The sequence below is a fragment of the Ailuropoda melanoleuca genome, chromosome 3, assembly GCF_002007445.2.
Source record: "Ailuropoda melanoleuca isolate Jingjing chromosome 3, ASM200744v2, whole genome shotgun sequence".
Classification (NCBI taxonomy): Eukaryota; Metazoa; Chordata; class Mammalia; order Carnivora; family Ursidae; genus Ailuropoda; species Ailuropoda melanoleuca.
The window spans coordinates 135,587,846-135,606,965 of record NC_048220.1 but is presented as its reverse complement, the minus strand read 5'-3'; the positions used below and the strand labels follow the sequence as shown (position 1 = coordinate 135,606,965).

The window sequence follows — 19,120 nt, the reverse complement described above, 5'->3', positions numbered from 1 at the left end:
AAGGAAGGGCTCTGCATTCAAGGCAGTACAGGGCTCTGGACGGGGGTGCGGGGAGGGGGGGAGCCAGGAAACCAAACCACTCAGGGCACCGGTTGATGGAGAGGAACAAGATCATGGTTGGTGGGACTTCCACGCACGCCGGGAGGGGAAAGGAGGAAAAAGGAGGCCCCTCAAAGTGAACGCCTCTGTGGCCAGCAAGGAACACAGAGAGCAGGGAAGGGGAAGAGGGCAGTTGGCGATTTTGAAATCAGATCACCCTGGCTGCCCCTGTGGAGTAAGCACAGCATGTGAGGGTGCCTGGGGCGGCGGGGGNAGGCGCCCTGTAATCCTGAGCGGGCGGCATGCTTCAGCACAGAGAAGCAGCAAGTTTTCAGCGCTGCTAAGTGAGCACAGAGGTTGTAATTAAGGAGGGTATCAAGGGCTTCATCTGTCCGCCCGGGAAGCGCCTCTGCCCAGGGCTGATCCTTTCATTTCTGCCGGCCTCTGGCTCCGCACCGCACTCCATCCGCCTGGGGCTGGTCACTGTTCAGGCTGCGGGCACAGCTGGGCCCGCAGTGCCAGAGTCTATTTGTTTGGTGCCTGAGTCTTCCCGACAATCTTGACATAAAGAGTTTCTCCGACTCAGTATGGGAGGACCCTACGCCTTCCAATGACCACTGCTCTGTATGAAACTCCGGGGAAAATGACAGCCGAAAATTCAATAAGGATTTTTAATTTCCTTTTCTAAGTTTTATACTCTGTTCTGTGAAGAAGAAAAACTTTGAGTGTTATTATTGTGCCATTCTGTGATAAAGCAGGAGTAATTACTAGGAAGGAAATGATATTATAAGGAGAGGTAAGTTATAAATTATTGTAATGATCTCTTGGGGAAAAAATAGGGTTCATCTCCCTTGACTTTCTATCTCATCCCCCCGCAACATTAAAAATTCAAAAAGCAAGCAAATGAACAAAAATACCTCAAAGGGGAGAAAAAAGAAGAAAAATGCTTTTATGCCCAGGAACTGTCCACCCCTGGAAACAAACAACAGCACTGGCATAAAAAGGCTATTTCTACATGTTGGGAAACCACACGGCATGCAGACTATAGGAGTCTAGAGTCCGTACAAGATCAATTGTACCGTACTCCCATCTAGTCTGATTGCAGGCTTTAATTTCAAAACCCCACTACCAGCTTTATGACAAATCCATGCTCTATCTCCTAAGATTTTTTTCCTTTCTTTCTTTTTAAAACTGAATGCCACCCATTAAAAAAAAAAAAAGAAAGAAAGAAAGAAGAAAAAGAAAAACTGGCTTATTTCAAACCACCTATAAATATTTTACACTATACTAAGGGAAACTTTAAAGAATACAAAACTATCAAAATGTTGCCACAGTTATGTAAGCAATGATTTAATAAGCTCAGAAGAGAAATAACTACAAACAAGTACACATCACGGCTCTGGGTCTTAGTTTACAATACAGTGCTGTGTTTTAAAAACACACGACTCTCATTTCCATGCTTCCCCCTTTGGGCTTACCTGCCAAGCTCAGTTGCTAAGAAACTGGCACATACTAGAGAGATTTCTTCTTTGTAAACCTGGGGCGGCAGATACATCCCAAGTGCATTTTCTTTTCCATCTTCCCATTTGGATTTTGGAGAGGGCAAGCACTCTAGTTCTATTTTTAATCATATTCTCTCATTTTGTGTCACGGTAAGTGATGTAACCCATTCAGAATCCCTAAAGCAAAGGACTCTCCCCTCCTACAATGTTAACAATACACAGACAGCTCATAAAACTATTTATTAAAATAAATAAAACCATTTGCACAGAAAATTATTACAGGTAATCGGCGATTCATTCAATGGAGGGAGGGAAGATGGGCTTAAGAGCAATATTGTTTGCTATTAGATTAATATTACTTCAGTGTTACTTTCTGTTCGGGTCCCCCGCTATGACATGTAATATAATATTGTCCCTGCTGTGACACAGAATACAGCGCATTAAAAGCTTGTCAGTTTGGCCGCAGCCCATTCTCACGATGAGAAGTCCAAAGTGCATAATGCCCTTTACATTGTAACTGCTCCTGGCTGCTGTCGCTCCTGCATCGGGGTCTGCGCAGGCTCACCCCAACCGTAGTTGTGCAGAAGGAGATACACACTTGCCCATGAGACGAGACTGGCATCCTTTAAGAGGCTGCTTTAATGGTCATTTGGATGTGTACCCCTACAAGGAAGCTGGTCTCGGGGGACTTCCAGGGCTGAAGGTGAGGGCCATTAACTAGGAGTGTGGCCCACGGGGCGGGGACTCCCCAGCATCCTTCCCCACCTGCTGGGTTAAGACCTCCTCACCAGGCAGCGCCCGTAGGGCTCAAATCACCCTGACTTCTTCCCTCAGGTGAAAACACCTCACACAAAAGGGCATGTTTTGGCGTGTTGTCTTTCACCAGAAAATGCTTCTTACCCCAAACACAAGAATAATCATTTCTCAAGGTAGCTGGCCTCACTGGCGTCTACGCTAAGACCGGTCGGTGAACCCGAGTATCAAGTCCATGCAGCTGGTCATTCCCTCCCTGACGTGGGGCCAGCTTCGACATCCGAGAGGAGTGACTTTCCCCTCCGGGTGGGGAAAGGAAGCCACTTTGGTCACACACTAACGTGTCATCCTGGTCCCACCGCAGACCTGAGCTGAGCCGTGTGGCAGGCAGCGTGCTCAGGAAGAAGTGGGGTCAACTGTTTGCTGTCCCTGCATTTAGAGGGACAGATGCGCTCCAGCTGATAAAAGATGTGGGCCCTAGGCTGACCCTGAGCTCATCGCCTGTGTTCTGTGGCTTAGAGTTTCAAGCAATGGGTGATTCACTTCATCCGTTTACTTTACCCAAGCCCATCTGAGGCTCCCCCTGTGCTGAGTGCTGTGAGAAAGGGAGCCCTGCCTCGGGGCTTCGCGGTAAGTTGGGGACACAGATGTGGCACCACCAAGACGCCAGGAGGCATGGGGCGTGGGAGCCCCCAGGAAGGGTGGACTGCTGCCATGAATGGAAAGGCAGCTGCCATCCAGGCAACCTGATCTGAAATTAATGAATGCTTGGAAGGGAGGCACTATCTTTAAGAAAAGACACCTGATTTATGAAAAGCTGCTGAAAAACAAAGGAAACTCCAATGTCTGCCTGAAGGTACAGCCAACGAAAAACCCCAGAGAGCCCACACTGAGGGTTTTTTTTTTTTTAACCCAATGATTAGATTTTAAGAAAGTAATACTAAGCAGCATAGACAAGGAGGAAGGGCTGCAGGGCATGTGGGGGCAGTTCAGAGCTGGGCGGGGACAATGGAGTGAAAGCGGGTAGGTCATTTTGGCAAGGCAGAGCACTATGATATGAATGTTGGGGGAAGCACAGAGCCATGTATGCAAGAGAGAACCCAGGGGACTGGGGTGAACCCTGCGTGTGACACTGAACTCTGCTACGCTTGTGCTGGGATTCTGGTTTGATGCTGAAAGGGAGCACCCATGTTCACTAGGACAGAGTGGGGCCTCAGACAGGGACCAGGGAGGAGGCTGAGGACACAGAAATCCCCAGAGCAGGGAAGGCTGTCCCTGGGCTGCAGCGCACAGGAACCCACTGAGCTCTCAGCAGCTCTGAGCTCTGCCACTCCTCTGTTCTCCTGGTCTGTTTTCTGACTCCACACATTAGACAAACATTCTGACTCCAACATTGGACTCCATACTCCCTGGGGCTCAAAAGGACCCAGGGCTGGGAAGGAAGGTGGAGCTCACCTTCAAGAGGTAAATGAGGGCAGCTGGGGCCAGGGGGCTCTATGACCAAGCATGGCCTCTAGAGACGTCCGTTGGCAGTGGCCTCCCTTCTCCTTCTGGGAGGGTTACCCTATGTGCCTCTGGGTCGTGGAACAACTATCACATTTAATGAGAATAGATTTTATAAGCTGTGAAGTCCTCTGCAAAAGTGAAGTGAGCACCAGGCAAGGGGAAGGGCAATGTTCATTTTGTTGCCTCCTGAAATAAGATTATTTACTTCTGCTGAACTACAAAGAAAAAAAAATGAGTTAGGTATTTGGCTTTCCATGTAATCTAAGGCATTCGATTTGCCTTACGTTGGAGATGACATGGCTGATTCTCAAAAAGAAAAAAATGTCTGGATATAATATATAATTAGAGTTATTCATTTTACAATATGGATATGGTCCAATTACAGAGAATATCTTCACTTCCCCAAATTCCCATCTACATTCCGAGCTTCCTAGTGGCTTGTGGGTCTCTTCCTGCGAAATGCTGCTTTTGCATTATTTTTCAAGAAGATGTCAATGGAATGCAAGCACAGGTAAGCCTAAATCCACGGATACAGGTAGGTATGATACAATTTTACTCACTAGAAAACACAGCAAGTTACTGTAATCACAGTTGATGAGTCACGTGCATCCAGAAGACGCTTTTATTTTATTTACTTTAATTACTGATGTATAATTGATGTACAATGTTTAGTTTCATGTGAAATGCAGTGATTCGACATTGGTCTACACTGTGAACTGATCATCACAGGGCTAGTTACCATCTGCCACCAGACAGTTAATTAAATAGTACTGACTGTATCTCCCAAGCTTTGATTTTAAGTTAACCCGACATCTATGCGTGGCACCCACCTTCCCCTCTCCCAGCCATGGCCTTTCTTACATTGTTATCAAACCAATTGTACTTAAAGTTAATTAAGACAAATGACATTTCTCAACATTACCGCTTTCCCCAATTCCTACTATTCTAACAGCATGGTTTTCTACTACTCCTAGTTGCAGATATATAATATTTTAATAACATTAAGGGTTAAATAACTTTGGTGGAATGGCCTGGAAACCTAGCCATAATTCATAATATTTCTATAGCAAAATGTATTCTAACTGCATTTTATGAATTATAACCAGACTGTAAGCTCTAGACAATAGTAAAAAACAGATAAACAAACATAAAGCCATAAGAGGAACCCCGTCTAAGGTTAGTCCATTCCCTACTGTTTACCCAGCAAACGTTTAATATACAGAAAGAGCAAACTAGGGAGCCTCATCAAATTTAATTCCAGATGGCATCTCTCTGCTGTCACCAGGCACCTGGTGCAAATGTAATCTTATCCTTAGCGCAGCACCGTGATGAGGCAGAGAAATTTCCTTCCCCCAAAGTCCTCATATATTCCGATGCCAAATATTCAGAAATGTTGCTGAATTTTCCCTCTCACTATTTCATTAAGGCAAGTGGCTGAGAACTGACTGCATTATCATAAAGCATTTTGTTACATGTTGAAGGAAAAATGAATATTCATAGCACCTGGATTTAGGTAAAAATGCAAAACAGCTCTCACTTATAAAGGATGTAACCAAGTTGTCCCAGGAAGGGAAGGAGGAGGAGGGAAGAAAAAAGGGAGAGAAAGGAAGAGGGAGTGAGGGGGAGAGAGAGAGAGACACAGAGACAGACAGACAGAAAGAAGGCTCTACAGACACAAAGTATTTTTGTAGCTCCCACCATTACCCATACTTTGTATTCTCTCTCAGGCAAGCGATTTCAAACATTTCATTAAAGTTATTAAAAAATGAACATGATTGAGAAACGGGACTTGTTCTCTTCACTCCAAACCAGCTTTTGTAGAGTTTGGTGACATCATCATCCGGCGGCCCTCCCCCACCCCACCTTGTCCTCGGCCAAGCCCACCAGATTCTAGAAGGTGTTTCCTTTAGGTTCTCCCTCCCCGCCCCAGCCCTATTCTAGGCCACCTTTCTGGTGGTTTCCTTGCAGCTGGTATCACCTCTCTCTAATTCATTAGCCCTGCTGAAACCAAAATTATCTTTTAAATATGCAAATCCAAGCACACCACACCCCTACTAGGAACCCTTCAAAGTTTTCCACTGCTCTCAGGATCTAGGCCAAACTGGAATGTTGCCGGTCTGGGTTCAGCTCGCCCTGCGGTCCAGCCCCTGCACCCTCCTGGTCTGGTCCCTTGTTCAAGTCATAGGGACCATCTGTCATTCCTCACCCGGAATTCCCTTGCTTTTCAGAATAGGGGCACATATCCTCTTTAGGTCTCAGCTCAATCAGAAAACTTCCCTGACCTTTAAAGGTAAAGGTTCCTCTTATAAGATCCCAGAGGAGATCATCCCAGAGGAGAACACATTCTGTAGAAAGTGCCTGCCTGTCTGCTTGTCCTCCAGGATAATCGCTCCGCAGCCAAGAATTGTGTCCATCCTTTTTCTTATTCTGTCCTTAGTGACAAGCACCGTGCCTGGGACATCGTAGGTGTCCAAGAAACATTTGCTGAATGAACACATTCATGAACACTCTTGCCCTCTGTGTTCTATATTCCCCATTATTTATAATTTTTTTAAAAGATTTTATTTATTTATTCGACAGAGATAGAGACAGCCAGCGAGAGAGGGAACACAGCAGGGGAGTGGGAGAGGAAGAAGCAGGCTCATAGCAGAGGAGCCTGATGTGGGGCTGGATCCCAGAACGCCGGGATCACGCCCTGAGCTGAAGGCAGACGCTTAACCGCTGTGCTACCCAGGCGCCCTGTATTCCCCATTATTTAGTAGGGAAAACACTCTGAAACAGTAGGGTAAGCACCTGCAGAAACAGGTTACAACTTTCAGCTCATGAAGCACCCACCAGACTTTAGCTTAGTAAACACCTTGGTGGACCACTGCCATAAATGTCAACAAAATTGAGAAAGGCCTGGTCCCACCTGTAGGTCTGAATTAGAGAAGGGGGTCAATGGGATGTGCAGCCATCCTCCTCCAAGTCTGTGACAAACAGCAGCCTATAATTCAAGGTAAATGTAACCTATCATTTCAAAAAGCACATGTTATCTAAATCCCAGTAATTCAACTTAAAAAACAAAACAAACTATCAAGAAAATCCAGCATTAAGTGTCTTTTCCCCAAAGTGGGGGGGAAAAAAAAGCAACAACAGTACTGCTGGCACACATGCTGTAAAATCCAAGTGTTTCCAGCATCTGCCTTCAGCATGCTTCTGCCTGCCCTAACCCAGCTGGCTTCGGGCTATGAAATCTCCCTACTGTAAGTCACTGACTCAGTATCAAGGAAAGTCAGAGAGTCAAGACAGTAAAAATAAACAGCTGCATGCCAGGCTCAGGGTCTTAGCAGTACTCCCTCACACACATGCAGCGCTTGGTACTTCTCAAAGCACTTTTGTGTGCAGTCTCTGTTGGGTTTACACCTCCAGAAGAAGGTATGCAAACCCTTTCTCCCTGGTTGACAACTGGGAAGGCTGAAGCCACAGAAATCAAGGTTTTGGCTCCAGGTCATACAGCCAGCGGGTACACGGATGGAGGTCAAACCCAGGGGTCCTGTCAGGAGTGGGTGCCCTTTCTCTCAACCTTGCTGTGGTCAGCTTGTGGCACTGCCAGAAACTACCAGGCAGACGTAGTAGGGAGGACACGAGAAGCCACGGGAACTCAGTGCGCCTCCAAATGAGTACGAGCCATTTCCCCTCTCTCTCTCTGCTCTCCAAGGTAGACCTGAAATTGCCAGGAGACCAGGTTAAATAGGGGAAGCCATAGTCAGGGTGGTAGGAAAGACAGAACACTTTCTCTTCCAGTTCCCCTAAATATCACTAGCTGTGCATTTCCCTAGAATATGGTCAACACCAACACGAATATTCTCCTCTGAGACCGTGAGCAGGAGCCAGCAGTCCCAGGAGCCTGGCTGCTTGCCTGAGGGGCTGAACTACAAAGGGCACAGCTATTCATTCAATCCTTTCATCTCTGAAGTGGGAAGGTGACCCCCCCATGGTGCATGCCAGGTGCCTGAGGGCAGGGCCTGGCATCTAGAAAGGCAACCTTTTTCTCCTTTCCCAGGGGCTCACTTGGGAAGTTGTAGGAAACACACTTCTACAGCATCACTGAACTCATCAGAAAAGCACTTCTCGGGGCGCCTGGGTGGCTCAGTTGGTTAAGAGCCTGACTCTTGATTTTGGCTCAGGTCATGATCTCAGGGGTGTCGGATCGAGTCCCGCTTTGGGCTCCCTGCTCAGAGGGGAGTCTGCTTGAGATTCTCTCCCTCTCCCTCTGCCCCTCCCCTCCATGCAAGCTCTCTCTCTCAAATAAATCTGGAAAAAAGGGGAAAAAAAGCACTTCTCTGCCTGGAAAGCTGCCGGGACAGGTATTTTCCCAAACATATGCGAGTAAAGCTAACACAATTCCTTTCCTCCCTGTGCTTCCGTCTAACCCCCTGCAGAGTAGGGATTCAGTCCAAAACCTGCCGATTGAAAAGAATGAGAGTCCTGAAACAGTTTAAAAGTGTGGCATTATGAAAAACTGAACTGATCTCTCAGCATTAAACAGAATGCTTTTAATAAAAGAAATCGTTTGAAGGAGCTGGGCACCACGTGGCTTTGAGAGAACTCGCGTGGAGGTTCCTGGTGGCGGGAGTCACTGGGCTGTGAAAGAGCATCTAGGCAGGGACTGGCCACGCCGGCCAAGGACACGGCCCATTCACGCATGGTACCAGCAGGGGCAAACTAGAACTTTCTGCAGAAGCGTGGTACCAAGCAGCAGAAGCCTGCGAAGGGGGCACATGTACGCAAGTATTTCTACTATTAATCCAAGGAAATAGTCAGATGTGTGCAACGATTTCTGTACCAAAAAAAGTTCCCAACCATTATTCATAATAGAACGAAATAGAACCAACTTGCACATCTGACCACAAGGGAATAAATTATGGCATATCTGTGTGAGAGAACGCGGGGAAGCTATTAATCATCACGTGTTAGATGAATACTTAAAGGGAAAGTACCTATGATCTAAAATGGATAGAGGTTACAATTTTGTTTTAAAATATGTGCAAAAAAAAAAGGAGGTGGGAAAACTCGTGGTAAAATAAGCTACAGCTGTTACCTCTGGGTGCTCGGTTTGCACGGGATTCTTAGTTTCTTCAAAAATTTATTGATTTTCCTCCCCTCTACAGTGAAAATGAATTTCTAAAACCAGAATAAAATTAATATGTGGTTTTTTTTTTTTTTGAGAAGACAAATCCTCTTCAAAAGCCACAGGCTTTCCCAGTAGCTTTTGATGTTAATTAAAACTTTTTTTTTATTTTGATAAAATATATCTTGCTATTTTTAAGTATACAGTCCAGTGGCATTAAGTACATTTACATTACTGTGCATGATCGATCTCCAGAACTTTGTCATCCCAAACTGAAACTATACCCATTAAACACTAACTCCCCCAAACCCTGGCAACCACTATACCACTTTCTGCCTACGAGTCTGACTATTCTAGGCACCTCATCTAAGTGGAATCACACCCACGTTGTCCTTTTGAGTGTGGCTTCTCTCACTTGGCATGTCTTCAAGGTTCACCTATGAGGTGCTATACATCACGATTTCATTCCTTCCTAAGGCTGAGGAATAATCCACTGTATGTGTCTACCACACTTTGTTCTATGATGTTAGCTTTTAAATCAGACTTTAATGTTTATCATGTGTGAACATCAAAATGGCCAGCAGTTCTCATGACTGAAGGATGCATATCATCAGAAGAATTAAAAACACCAGCCAGTACAAGGAAAAAAGTTATTTTACACAGAAAGCGAAACTCCACCTAGCTAGGACCCACTAAAATCTACAATATCAAGCCAAAGTTTGCAAGAAGAAAGAATACCAAGTGTTACACGCTGTAATAACAATTAGTGGCCCCAAACTCAGTTATCTGGGACCAAATGAACGTGCGTCATTTTGTATGAGTAATTAAAAAGGCTTGCCACAACAATCGGGATAGTGGTTGCCTCTGGGGGACCAGGGAATCTTCTGGGTCGATGGGAATGTTCCATATCTTGGCCAGGGGGTGGGTCACACAGATATGCATTGGCCACTTGTTAAAATTCATGGATCAGTACACTTAAGACCTGTACATTTCACTGTAAATAAATTGTACCTCGATTTTTAAAAAGAAATGAAAAACAGGCTTGCCAGGACCCTCTCTGAAAGAAGACACATTATGCCTAAAAGGAATTTGAGTAAATAAGAATTCTAGAAAAACAGGTGGTTCTGCAGCTCACTACTGATGCTTTGCTGCCCTTGTCTGCATGGGCCCTTTGGTGGATCTCCGCTGTCCCTATGAGTGAGTCCGAGCTCCTTCCTCTTCACTGCTGAACCACTGCTTTGTCTCAGGAAGGCTGGTAAACACAGGGCGGGCTATCTACCCATGCCAGGGAACCTGCCCAAATTTGGTCAACAGCCCCATAGGTATGCGGCCCAGGTGGTGTAATACCTGAAGCTATGTCCCTTTGTGTGGGAGTAGAAAGGAGATACATCTTGACTACCTCTTGGGCTCCAGGTGATGCAATGCTGTAGCTGAAAAGGGAGGGGATAGGCACCGTGACCCATTTTCAAAGAAAACAAGGTCTCCAAGAGTGCACCAAGGAACCAACCACATTCGAATATGAAATCTGGGGCTGAGAAGACACACTTTGACTCCCTTATTTCGGATCCAGCTGGCTGCAAGGTGCCTTTCTGGTTGCTTCTCCACTGGGCTCGGCTAGACTCACGAAGAGGGGAAAGTTACCTCTTTCTCATTAGGCATGGCTGTTTGTTACTCTGCTCTGTGCAGTCTGTCTTTATAAAATGTCAAATTCAGGCCACACAGGGTGGGAGGCCTCCTTGTCCCAGCCACAGTGAATTTCCTGCCAGGCCATTTAAAGCACTCAGATGTCGGACAACTTTTTTTTTTTTTTTTTTTTAATCTGCTGTTCTAGATTCTCTGCACTACTGTTCCCCTCTATTAAAATGCATGGCCCAGCGGCCAACAGATCTCCAGATTGTTTATGGAGCAGCATTCAAGAGCATACAAACTTCTCATCGTCTTAAAGGCAGTTCTGAAAACAGAACGGGCCCACCGAAGCCAGATGGCAAATCGGAAAAGGATAGTCAGAGGCTCAGATATTTCCCCAGACTTAATGTTATATTTCTAAGAAACCGAGTAGGGATTCTGAAAACCTTATCGACATGGACTCATTATCACTTAGTTAGGACAGTTACCTGCAGCGACTGGCTCTCACAGCCATAGAGGCTGGCACAGGTCTACTGAACCTCGAAGCTTCCGGATCCCAACCAGTCCTCTCTGGGTTGCTCACAAAATAAGCTACCTTTACTTCTCACATCCTAGGAGATCACAGCCACAAGGCCAGCTGCGGCCCCTTCCCGCCCGTGGCTCACCTGGGTCCCTGGAAAAAGCCTCATTAACCTGCCAGTGGACATTCTACTTTTCAGCCATTTCATTCCAGCTAAATGTCCCGAGGGGCCTCCACCTCTCCTTCCCAGTCACCCTTACAACTGCTCATCCAAGGATTCCCACTTTTACTCTTAATTTCCTGCCAGCCTCGAGTCAGATGCCCCCCGCTCCCCTGCCCCTCCGCCAGCCATGGCCTCTGTCCAGGCAGAGAGACACCAATGAGGCACAGCAAGTGTGCTGGTGAATGTACGCTTGGAGGTGAGCACAGGTGACTCTCGCCTCCCTCCGCTCCAGGATAAGGAGCCACGCACAGCCCCTTCTCCACCCTGAGGCTGGGGACAGTGAGGTCCACTCACGTCAGGAGGCGGGCTGCACATCTGTACCCCCAAACCCACCTTTACAGAAAGCCAATCCTCTAACAGCGCCAAAGGTGTCAGACTCTCTGACAGCCTGGCCCATCTAACGATATCAAAATACCATAAAAAATGCAAAACCCAGCAAGGACCTGTGAGCTAACTTAGACCAACATGTACTCCCCCAACTAGAAACGAAGCTGGTCCCTCTGTCCTGGGGGACCCCAGGGCACTTCCTGAACCAGATGTGCCGGTGATTTCTGACAACTCCTTGACTAGGGGAGAAATGACCCCCTTGGCTCTGACAAATAACCAAGTTATCTCCCACCCAAGGATGGACTTTGGGAACATTTTTGGTATAAAGGAGCAATCGCACAGAAGCAACAGGAAGTTGTGGTGCATAGGTCTGTTAGTAGACCAAGACAACTGTCCTCTTGGTCATTTTCAGCTCAGTTGTCCTCAGTACTGTGGGTGGTATTTGGCTGGAACAGCAGGTGAATGATCCCCAAACCACGGAAAGAACAAAGACAAAGCAAACAGCAGGAAACCCCGAGTTCATGGCTTACTATGAAGTCTGCTAATTGACCTACCCTGTGTCTCTGTATTCACCTTTGCACATGGGGTGCTTCCCACTTTGGTGACAAGGGCATTTGGAGAAGAGGAGGCAGGGGGTGACCCCAGCCAGAAGACAGCTACCTCGGAATGGCTGGCACAGCCTTACCACTCCACTGCGACTACTGAGCACCTCGTGCGTGTGATCACAAACTGCACTGTGCAATGTACACGTTTACACACGGGTGCCCCTTCGATTGCAAAAGTGTTTCACGCATGTCTTCTTAACCAGGATCTAAGCAATTTGAGGGCAGGGCCATGTCAAAGACGGCAATGCTTCCCCCGTTCAAAGGTCACTTGCTTGACACTGACTCTAGAATGTCTCTAGAACAGAAACAAAATCCGTGCAGGGCAGGAAAGCAAGTGTCATAAAGTGTATATGCTTTTTCCCAAAGGAGGCCTCCAAACGGATTTATTCTTCATGTTTCACGGAATTCTCATAAATGTTAGTTTCTTAGGCCCAGGGCAGATCCGAAGCAAGAAATTCAAAAGTACCCGTCGTGTATTAGCTATTTTTATTCATTATTATTTTATTATGTTTATTATCGTGGTCAGTGCCAAACTCTTTAAGCATTTTGACTATCACCTGTCAGCAGATATCCCTGACTGCCCAGCACAACAGATATTTACCAGACACCAAAAACTGTTACATGACGTTTTGCATACTATATTTATTTAGTAAGATGGACAGACGCATGATACATATTTCCAGCAATAATTCTCATACTAAAGAAAGAAGAAGAAAACCAACAATTTGAATTTTAAGGGATAAGCTTCAGTTATCAAAAAAACCGCGCTCATGTAGGCAGCTCATATCCAGATAATGCTGCAGAAAAACAGGGTTTTCCTTATTTCTCCACAGCAACTCATAAAGTCGCAGGTGAGAAAAAAATACCAGACTGACTTTTTAAAATGTAGGCATCAGCCAAGTCACTCTGGTATGAGTTTAACAAGGTTTATTTATTCCAACTCACATAGGACATTAAAAAAGAATGATTTTTTCCGTGCGGGGTCTCTCACTGTCCCAACCCAACACAACCTGCCCCAAGTCAGACAAGTGAGAGTAAGGAGACGTGGAAACCTCGTTACCGAGCAGTAATATACACTGGGCTTGTCACAGTGAAAAAGTGAGATGGTACCGTGAGCCATATGACTCGGGACTCACTGCTTTCAAAGACTGTGATGTATTCCTAGAAAGAGATATAGATCCTGTCTCGATAGATGAAGACTTTGATTATCTTTTGAAGGATACGCTCGGGAAGAAGTATTCTGATAAAGTGGTAGTTAGGCTAGTCATCCAACCAGTCAAGAGATAAACAGGTGGAGAAACCTGCGGCAGGAATACACCCCCGTGGCTCTAGAAGTCATCTACTTACCTAAGTGCATCGAAAGAGAGGGACTTTAAATGTAGATACACATCTGAAGAGAACTGGGAAACATCACGGAGAACGGAGTATCAGTTAGACTAAGGAGGTCACGGTGTCCTTGACTAAATATGGACTGCCAGAGAAGAGTGACCTCATTTTCTATGTATGAACAAGAAACTGAAATAGGCACCAAATTACGCCAGGCATAAAGCCTAAGGCAGTCAGAAAAAACACATTACCTACTTATGACACAAAGATGCTCGCTGAAACTTTATATTGCAGGAAACAAGAAACCTCAGCATTTAAACAAATAGGGGAAGAATTAGTTGAAGGGGATTATGAGGTAGAGACTCCCAGTTAGAGAATAAATAAGTCCTGGGGATGGAAAACACAGTATAGGGAATATGGTCAAATAATATTGTCATAATCTTGTACGGTAAGACATGGTAACCACATTTATCACGGTGAACACTGTGTAAGGTACAGAACTGTCGGATCACTGTGTTGTACAACTGCAACTAATATAACATTGTATGTCAACTATTCTTCAATAACAAAAAGTAATGAAAAATAAATAAACACCATTGCAAAAAAAGTAGGTACTCGATAAGTAATAAAAGAACAAAAAAAAAACAATAGGGGAATATACAGCAAAGGGAATTATAGCATGCTTGTATAATCAAATACTATGCTGCTATTTAAAATCATACTTAAATACTTGTAAATGATATGGGAAAAATGCCTGTGTTCTGTGAAACATATACATATCTCAATTATGATGAAAAAAACTTGGCAGGAGATATTCAAATGTTAAAGGAGTTTTTTTCTTCAGAGTGGAGTCAGAGGTATTTTTACTTTTTCCCTCCATTTTTAAATACTTAACCAAACTTTCGACAGTTAGCATATATTATTTTTATAATTAGAAAACAATGAATGTCATTTTGAAATCTATTCCACTAATACAGAATAGACTGAAGGGGAAAAAAAAATCCCTCCCCCCCGTGCCCCCCTCCCCCCAGTATGGTTGCTTGGAAACTTGGCTTGAGATTGCCATTTCTGTCTCTAGGTACTTTGCAAAGTGGATTATACAATGGCAGTTTTATTATTACTTAAGGCAAACTCCACCTGGGGAGTCTCTTCCATTACTTAGGGACCTCGGATGAAGAGTACCTTCCCAACAGTGGCCAATGACAGACACTCACCCTTTTTCATTCTTGTACCTCCTGGTCTGGGGTGGGTGGAGGGAAGTATTGTTCTACTTAGTACACAAAAAGGACATTTTATTAAACTGTTTTTCCTGGGCCTTTCTTTTTTTCCATATTGTGATATTAGTAACTTGAGACCCTTATATTGTGAAAGCCTAACACTAGGTTCCCTAAGTTAGAAAGGGCTTAACATTCCTATTACCCATCTTACTCTACCAATTGTAACAATCCATATGCAAAGCTCTTCATTCACATAAAAACTTTGGGTCTTTGAATTATCATACTGGACCCAACCAGATTCAGTGAATCATACAAGGCAATCAGAAATACCCACAGTTATTATCTTGGTGTTAGGCAGTGAATTACCCGACACTGGGCAGAACACATTTCTTCTTAAGTTTAGAGAACAATTTCAACCTTCTTTACTCCTTTGAGGTCTTCAGAATGACGTTGTATTTAATCGACTTATCAATGTGAATTATCTGTATAATTTGGTTCTTCTTCTGTGAACCTCTTGGTCATAATCACGTTGCTCCTGAGAGCCCTTTTTATGATTGTCTCACATCATAAAATTCAAAATTTGACAGTAAGATTAAGTTTAAGCCCAGGCTGGGAATCAGAAAAGCCAAAAACTTATTCCTAAATTTCTAAGAACTCCTGGGCAGATTCCAGTGGGTGGGCCTGACTGGAGGAGGCGGAGAGGAGAAAGGCCAAGGGCCAAGCAGATGTGGACTCCAGTCCTGGCTCCGCCCCATAATACCTGTGTGATCTCGGACAAGTGACCTCACTTGCCTCAACCTCTCAGTCTTTCCTCACTTGGTAACATGTGCTATAAGCACCTGCTGAGTGGTCAGTGAATGCAAGCGACTAATACTTTTGATTTTCACTCTGTAAAAATAGAGGTAAAATGATAATTCTAGACATTATTACAAAGTGTACTACGCACCTACAGGGTTCTACAAGCATTATTTTAGTTTCTGCAATAATGGTGATTCTCATTGTTTCATATGGTGCTTTTGTTTAATATTAAAAAGCAGGTTATTCTATGCCATATAGCTTTTCTCCCCCATTTAGGACTCAGCCCTCCCTCGTCTCTCTCCCAAATTACTGCCACCACCAAAATTTAAAATGTGATAATAGGTTTTGTTAGTCGTGTTAGAATAATCCATAATATTTGGGTTTCCTCCCTGACTGAGCCATAAAATTATAGGGAAATCTATACACAACTGAATGTTCATATATCAGGAGGCTTTGGATGAATCATTGCAGGCTTCTTCCTAGCCCCTCCCCCACATGCACTGGCAGCTCTGAGATAATTATGAATATGTAGTTCCTTTACACAATCGCATATGTGCTGTTTATGCAAATTTCAATGGAATCCTGTATATAGCTGGATTTCCATTTTAAAAGTTCTATCCACATTTTGTACAGAAACCACAAACTGAGACGTTTATAACCATTAAAAAAAAAACCCACCTCATTTTTTACTATCTTTTTGTTCTTGACAAGTCAGAGACTTAAAAGCTAATGAGATGTTTTATTTTTTAATTTTGCATTTCCCATCTCCAGGGCATGGGACCCAGGGGCTGCTTTGACCTTTGACCTTTGCACTCCTTTGTTACCCCTCTACTTGAAGATGAGTAAATTACTGAAACAAGAAGGGGTTGTTCACTCAAGGCAAGGTGTCATACACCTGCCCACTCTGAAAGAATGGCAGAGATCTGCATGTGCTCATCTGTCTAAAACACGACTGAAAATTCACGTCAAGAGCAAGCATATTTTCGGAAGTCCAAAGTAGACCTACTTTTGCAAACGGGTTCATTTTCCTCCGCTCTGTTGTGTTTTAAGGCAGTTGGGGGTAGAATGCACTTATATTCTTACCCACATGTAACCAGGTCACTCTTCAACTCCTACTGTAATTCTTTTCCTCCAGTTTAAGAAAATGTAAGTTCTGTCTCTACCCATGTACTATTTTGCAAAAACAATTATCATCTGATACCAGATGGCAAAAGAATGTTTTGGAAACCTAGGAATTTCTTCCCCCCATCCCTTCCCCCCTAACTCTGACAAACTATCTCTACCACCAGGCGACCTATAACCACATAAACACACCGGCATTTTAGGGATAAGGGCCTCAAACAACACTTGTTGATAAAACTTCTGGTGCAAAGAGACAAGTCTTCTAGTACTTTGCTTACGTCAGCTATGACAGTCAGGTTAGCAACGTTTTCAGGATGCATTTGCATTATTAGACCCACTAGGATAAACTAAACGTATAACTGTTTCTTATGTCCAGCCTCCCCTTTGGGACCTCAGGAGATCCTTTCCCCTACACTAAAATCAAATCCTCAGTTATACCTGCCTGGTATTAAATCAAGGCAAATGTGAGGCAATACTATGGTATGTTTCAGGTCGTTTAATTACGGCAAAGAATACTCTCACATCCACCAGTTATCCCATATAATTTTCTTTCTCTCCCTCCCTCTCTCGTATGCACTCTCTCTCTCTCTTTCTCTCTCTCTCTCACACACACACAAACACTACAACAGTTCAGGGAGAAGGGATCAGGTGAGCAGCCCGGGCTTTCCGACAACCTTTGGGGTAGCTCCAAGAAAATAAGCCTTAAAATAGTCAAAGGTTCAGGTGAACATACAGCACTTGACTCATCTGAAATGTGCAGGGCGGTGCAGTAAATTCAGGTCCTAGAACCTTTCCACAGATTCTAGGAAACACCCCACGTCGCCAGTTACCTATGAAAGAAGGGAAGGTGGGCAAAAAGGAGGCAGAGCCCCAGAAATGCCCTTGGGGGACCCTAGTGAGCAAAGTGGCAACAGAAAAAAATATAATAGTTCACCGAAGGGAATTAGTTGGCTTACCAGACAAAGGTCTCTAGAGACTATACTATCTTGTGAACACTTCTTGGCAAGACAATTTGAAGTAAAAAGTAGCTCACAATGTGGGCTAAGCATTAGTGAGCTTACAGAGTTGCATCAATCAAAAGTTTTGAGTACAGAGAGCCAAATCCAAGCAGATATTCATCAAACGGAGCGGTCAAACAAACCCCCTTCTGAAAGGGTTTTTTTTAAAAACTACGAGTGCACCAACATAGGTGCATTTTCTATACAAATATTCTTTGAAGCCTCTCGACTTAAAGGAAAAGAAATAAGGGACTACAATACCAGGAGTGAGGCTCATCACAGGCCGGGGCCCGTTCCCACATCTGCCCGTCAGGTGGCACGCCACTGCCTCCCACCCTCATCCTCTCTCTGGCCTTAAAATCTAGCTGCATCCCGCTGGAGGCTCTGCAAAAACGGTTCCCAGAGGCAAAGTGCAGAGTACCAGTGCCCCGCTGCTGGAGAGCCTGCAGCGCTGGATTTGCAATGACGCCACAGGGAGAGAAATGGGGGAAAACATGAAAAAGAAACAAGGACCAGAAAGCAACCACCAAAAATGTGCTCCCCTTCTTTCATGGTCCAAGAGGAAAAAAAAAAGAGAGAGAGAGAGAAAGAGAGAGAAACCTCAAAGTATAGATGGCCAACGGTTGGCTTATCAGGACACATTTGGGCACCCGTAATCCATACCTGGGCAAAAAAAAAAGAAAATTAGAAGTACCTGGGAAATCAACTTGGACACATTCTAATACAAAATCTCCCTATCATCGCCATCACCATCACCACCAACACCGGATAAATAAAAACCAAGCACTTGAGCTATTAGCAACTACATTTTACTTACAGACCGGAGTTTTACATAATAACAAATTACATAATTCTCCTGCTGTGCACTAAAAACCCTTCCATAGGTGAAGCTCTAAACCCTCTGGTCTTTTAACATTTTTCAGAGAGAGCTGGAAAAGTCTGCTGAATAATTGGGGGGAGGGGGAAATGGAGTGCTGGAAAAGTCATCCTTGACAAGCTGCAAGCCCAACCAAATGTTCCCGGATAAAAAGGGACGCGGAGCAGGTGACTCCCCGCTGCTCTCATCCCCTGGCTCCCGGGTGCCTAAGGCCAAGGCAGGGCGAGCCGGGCGCGGGGTTCAGGGCGGAACTGCCCGGCCCGGGCGGGGGGCGCGGCCGGGGCTTACCTGCTCCCCGAAGTCGATGGCTATGTTGGTGATGCCCAGGGGCACCAGAAACCGGATCAGGGGCCAGTAGTGCGTGAGCGCCGGGAATTTCACCATAGTCCCCGCCGTGGGCTGACCCCACACACATCTGCCGCCGCGAGGGGATTCTGCCGGGAGGCGCGGGGCGAGGGGGCCGAGCGGGGGCGCGGGCGGACGGAGGCCGGGTCCGGCGGGGCCTCGGGGCGGCGGCGGCTCCTCCTCGCGGCTGCGGCGCCCTCTCCTAGCGCAGCTGCTCTAGCAG

General features: G+C 45.2%; 1 protein-coding gene across 2 annotated transcripts in view; it reads right to left on the bottom strand.

Moving 5' to 3' along the window:
- The window catches only part of ANKH (ANKH inorganic pyrophosphate transport regulator), a 128,400-nt gene extending 109,286 nt beyond the window's left edge, over positions 1-19,114 (bottom strand). For both annotated transcript variants that reach the window (XM_002917526.4, XM_034657079.1), the window contains exon 1: positions 18,841-19,114. In XM_002917526.4, the coding sequence (XP_002917572.1) occupies positions 18,841-18,936 (96 nt within the window). In that variant the 5' untranslated portion in view covers positions 18,937-19,114. The remainder of the gene's footprint in view (positions 1-18,840) is intronic.
- Between the last annotated feature and the right edge of the window lie 6 nt (positions 19,115-19,120).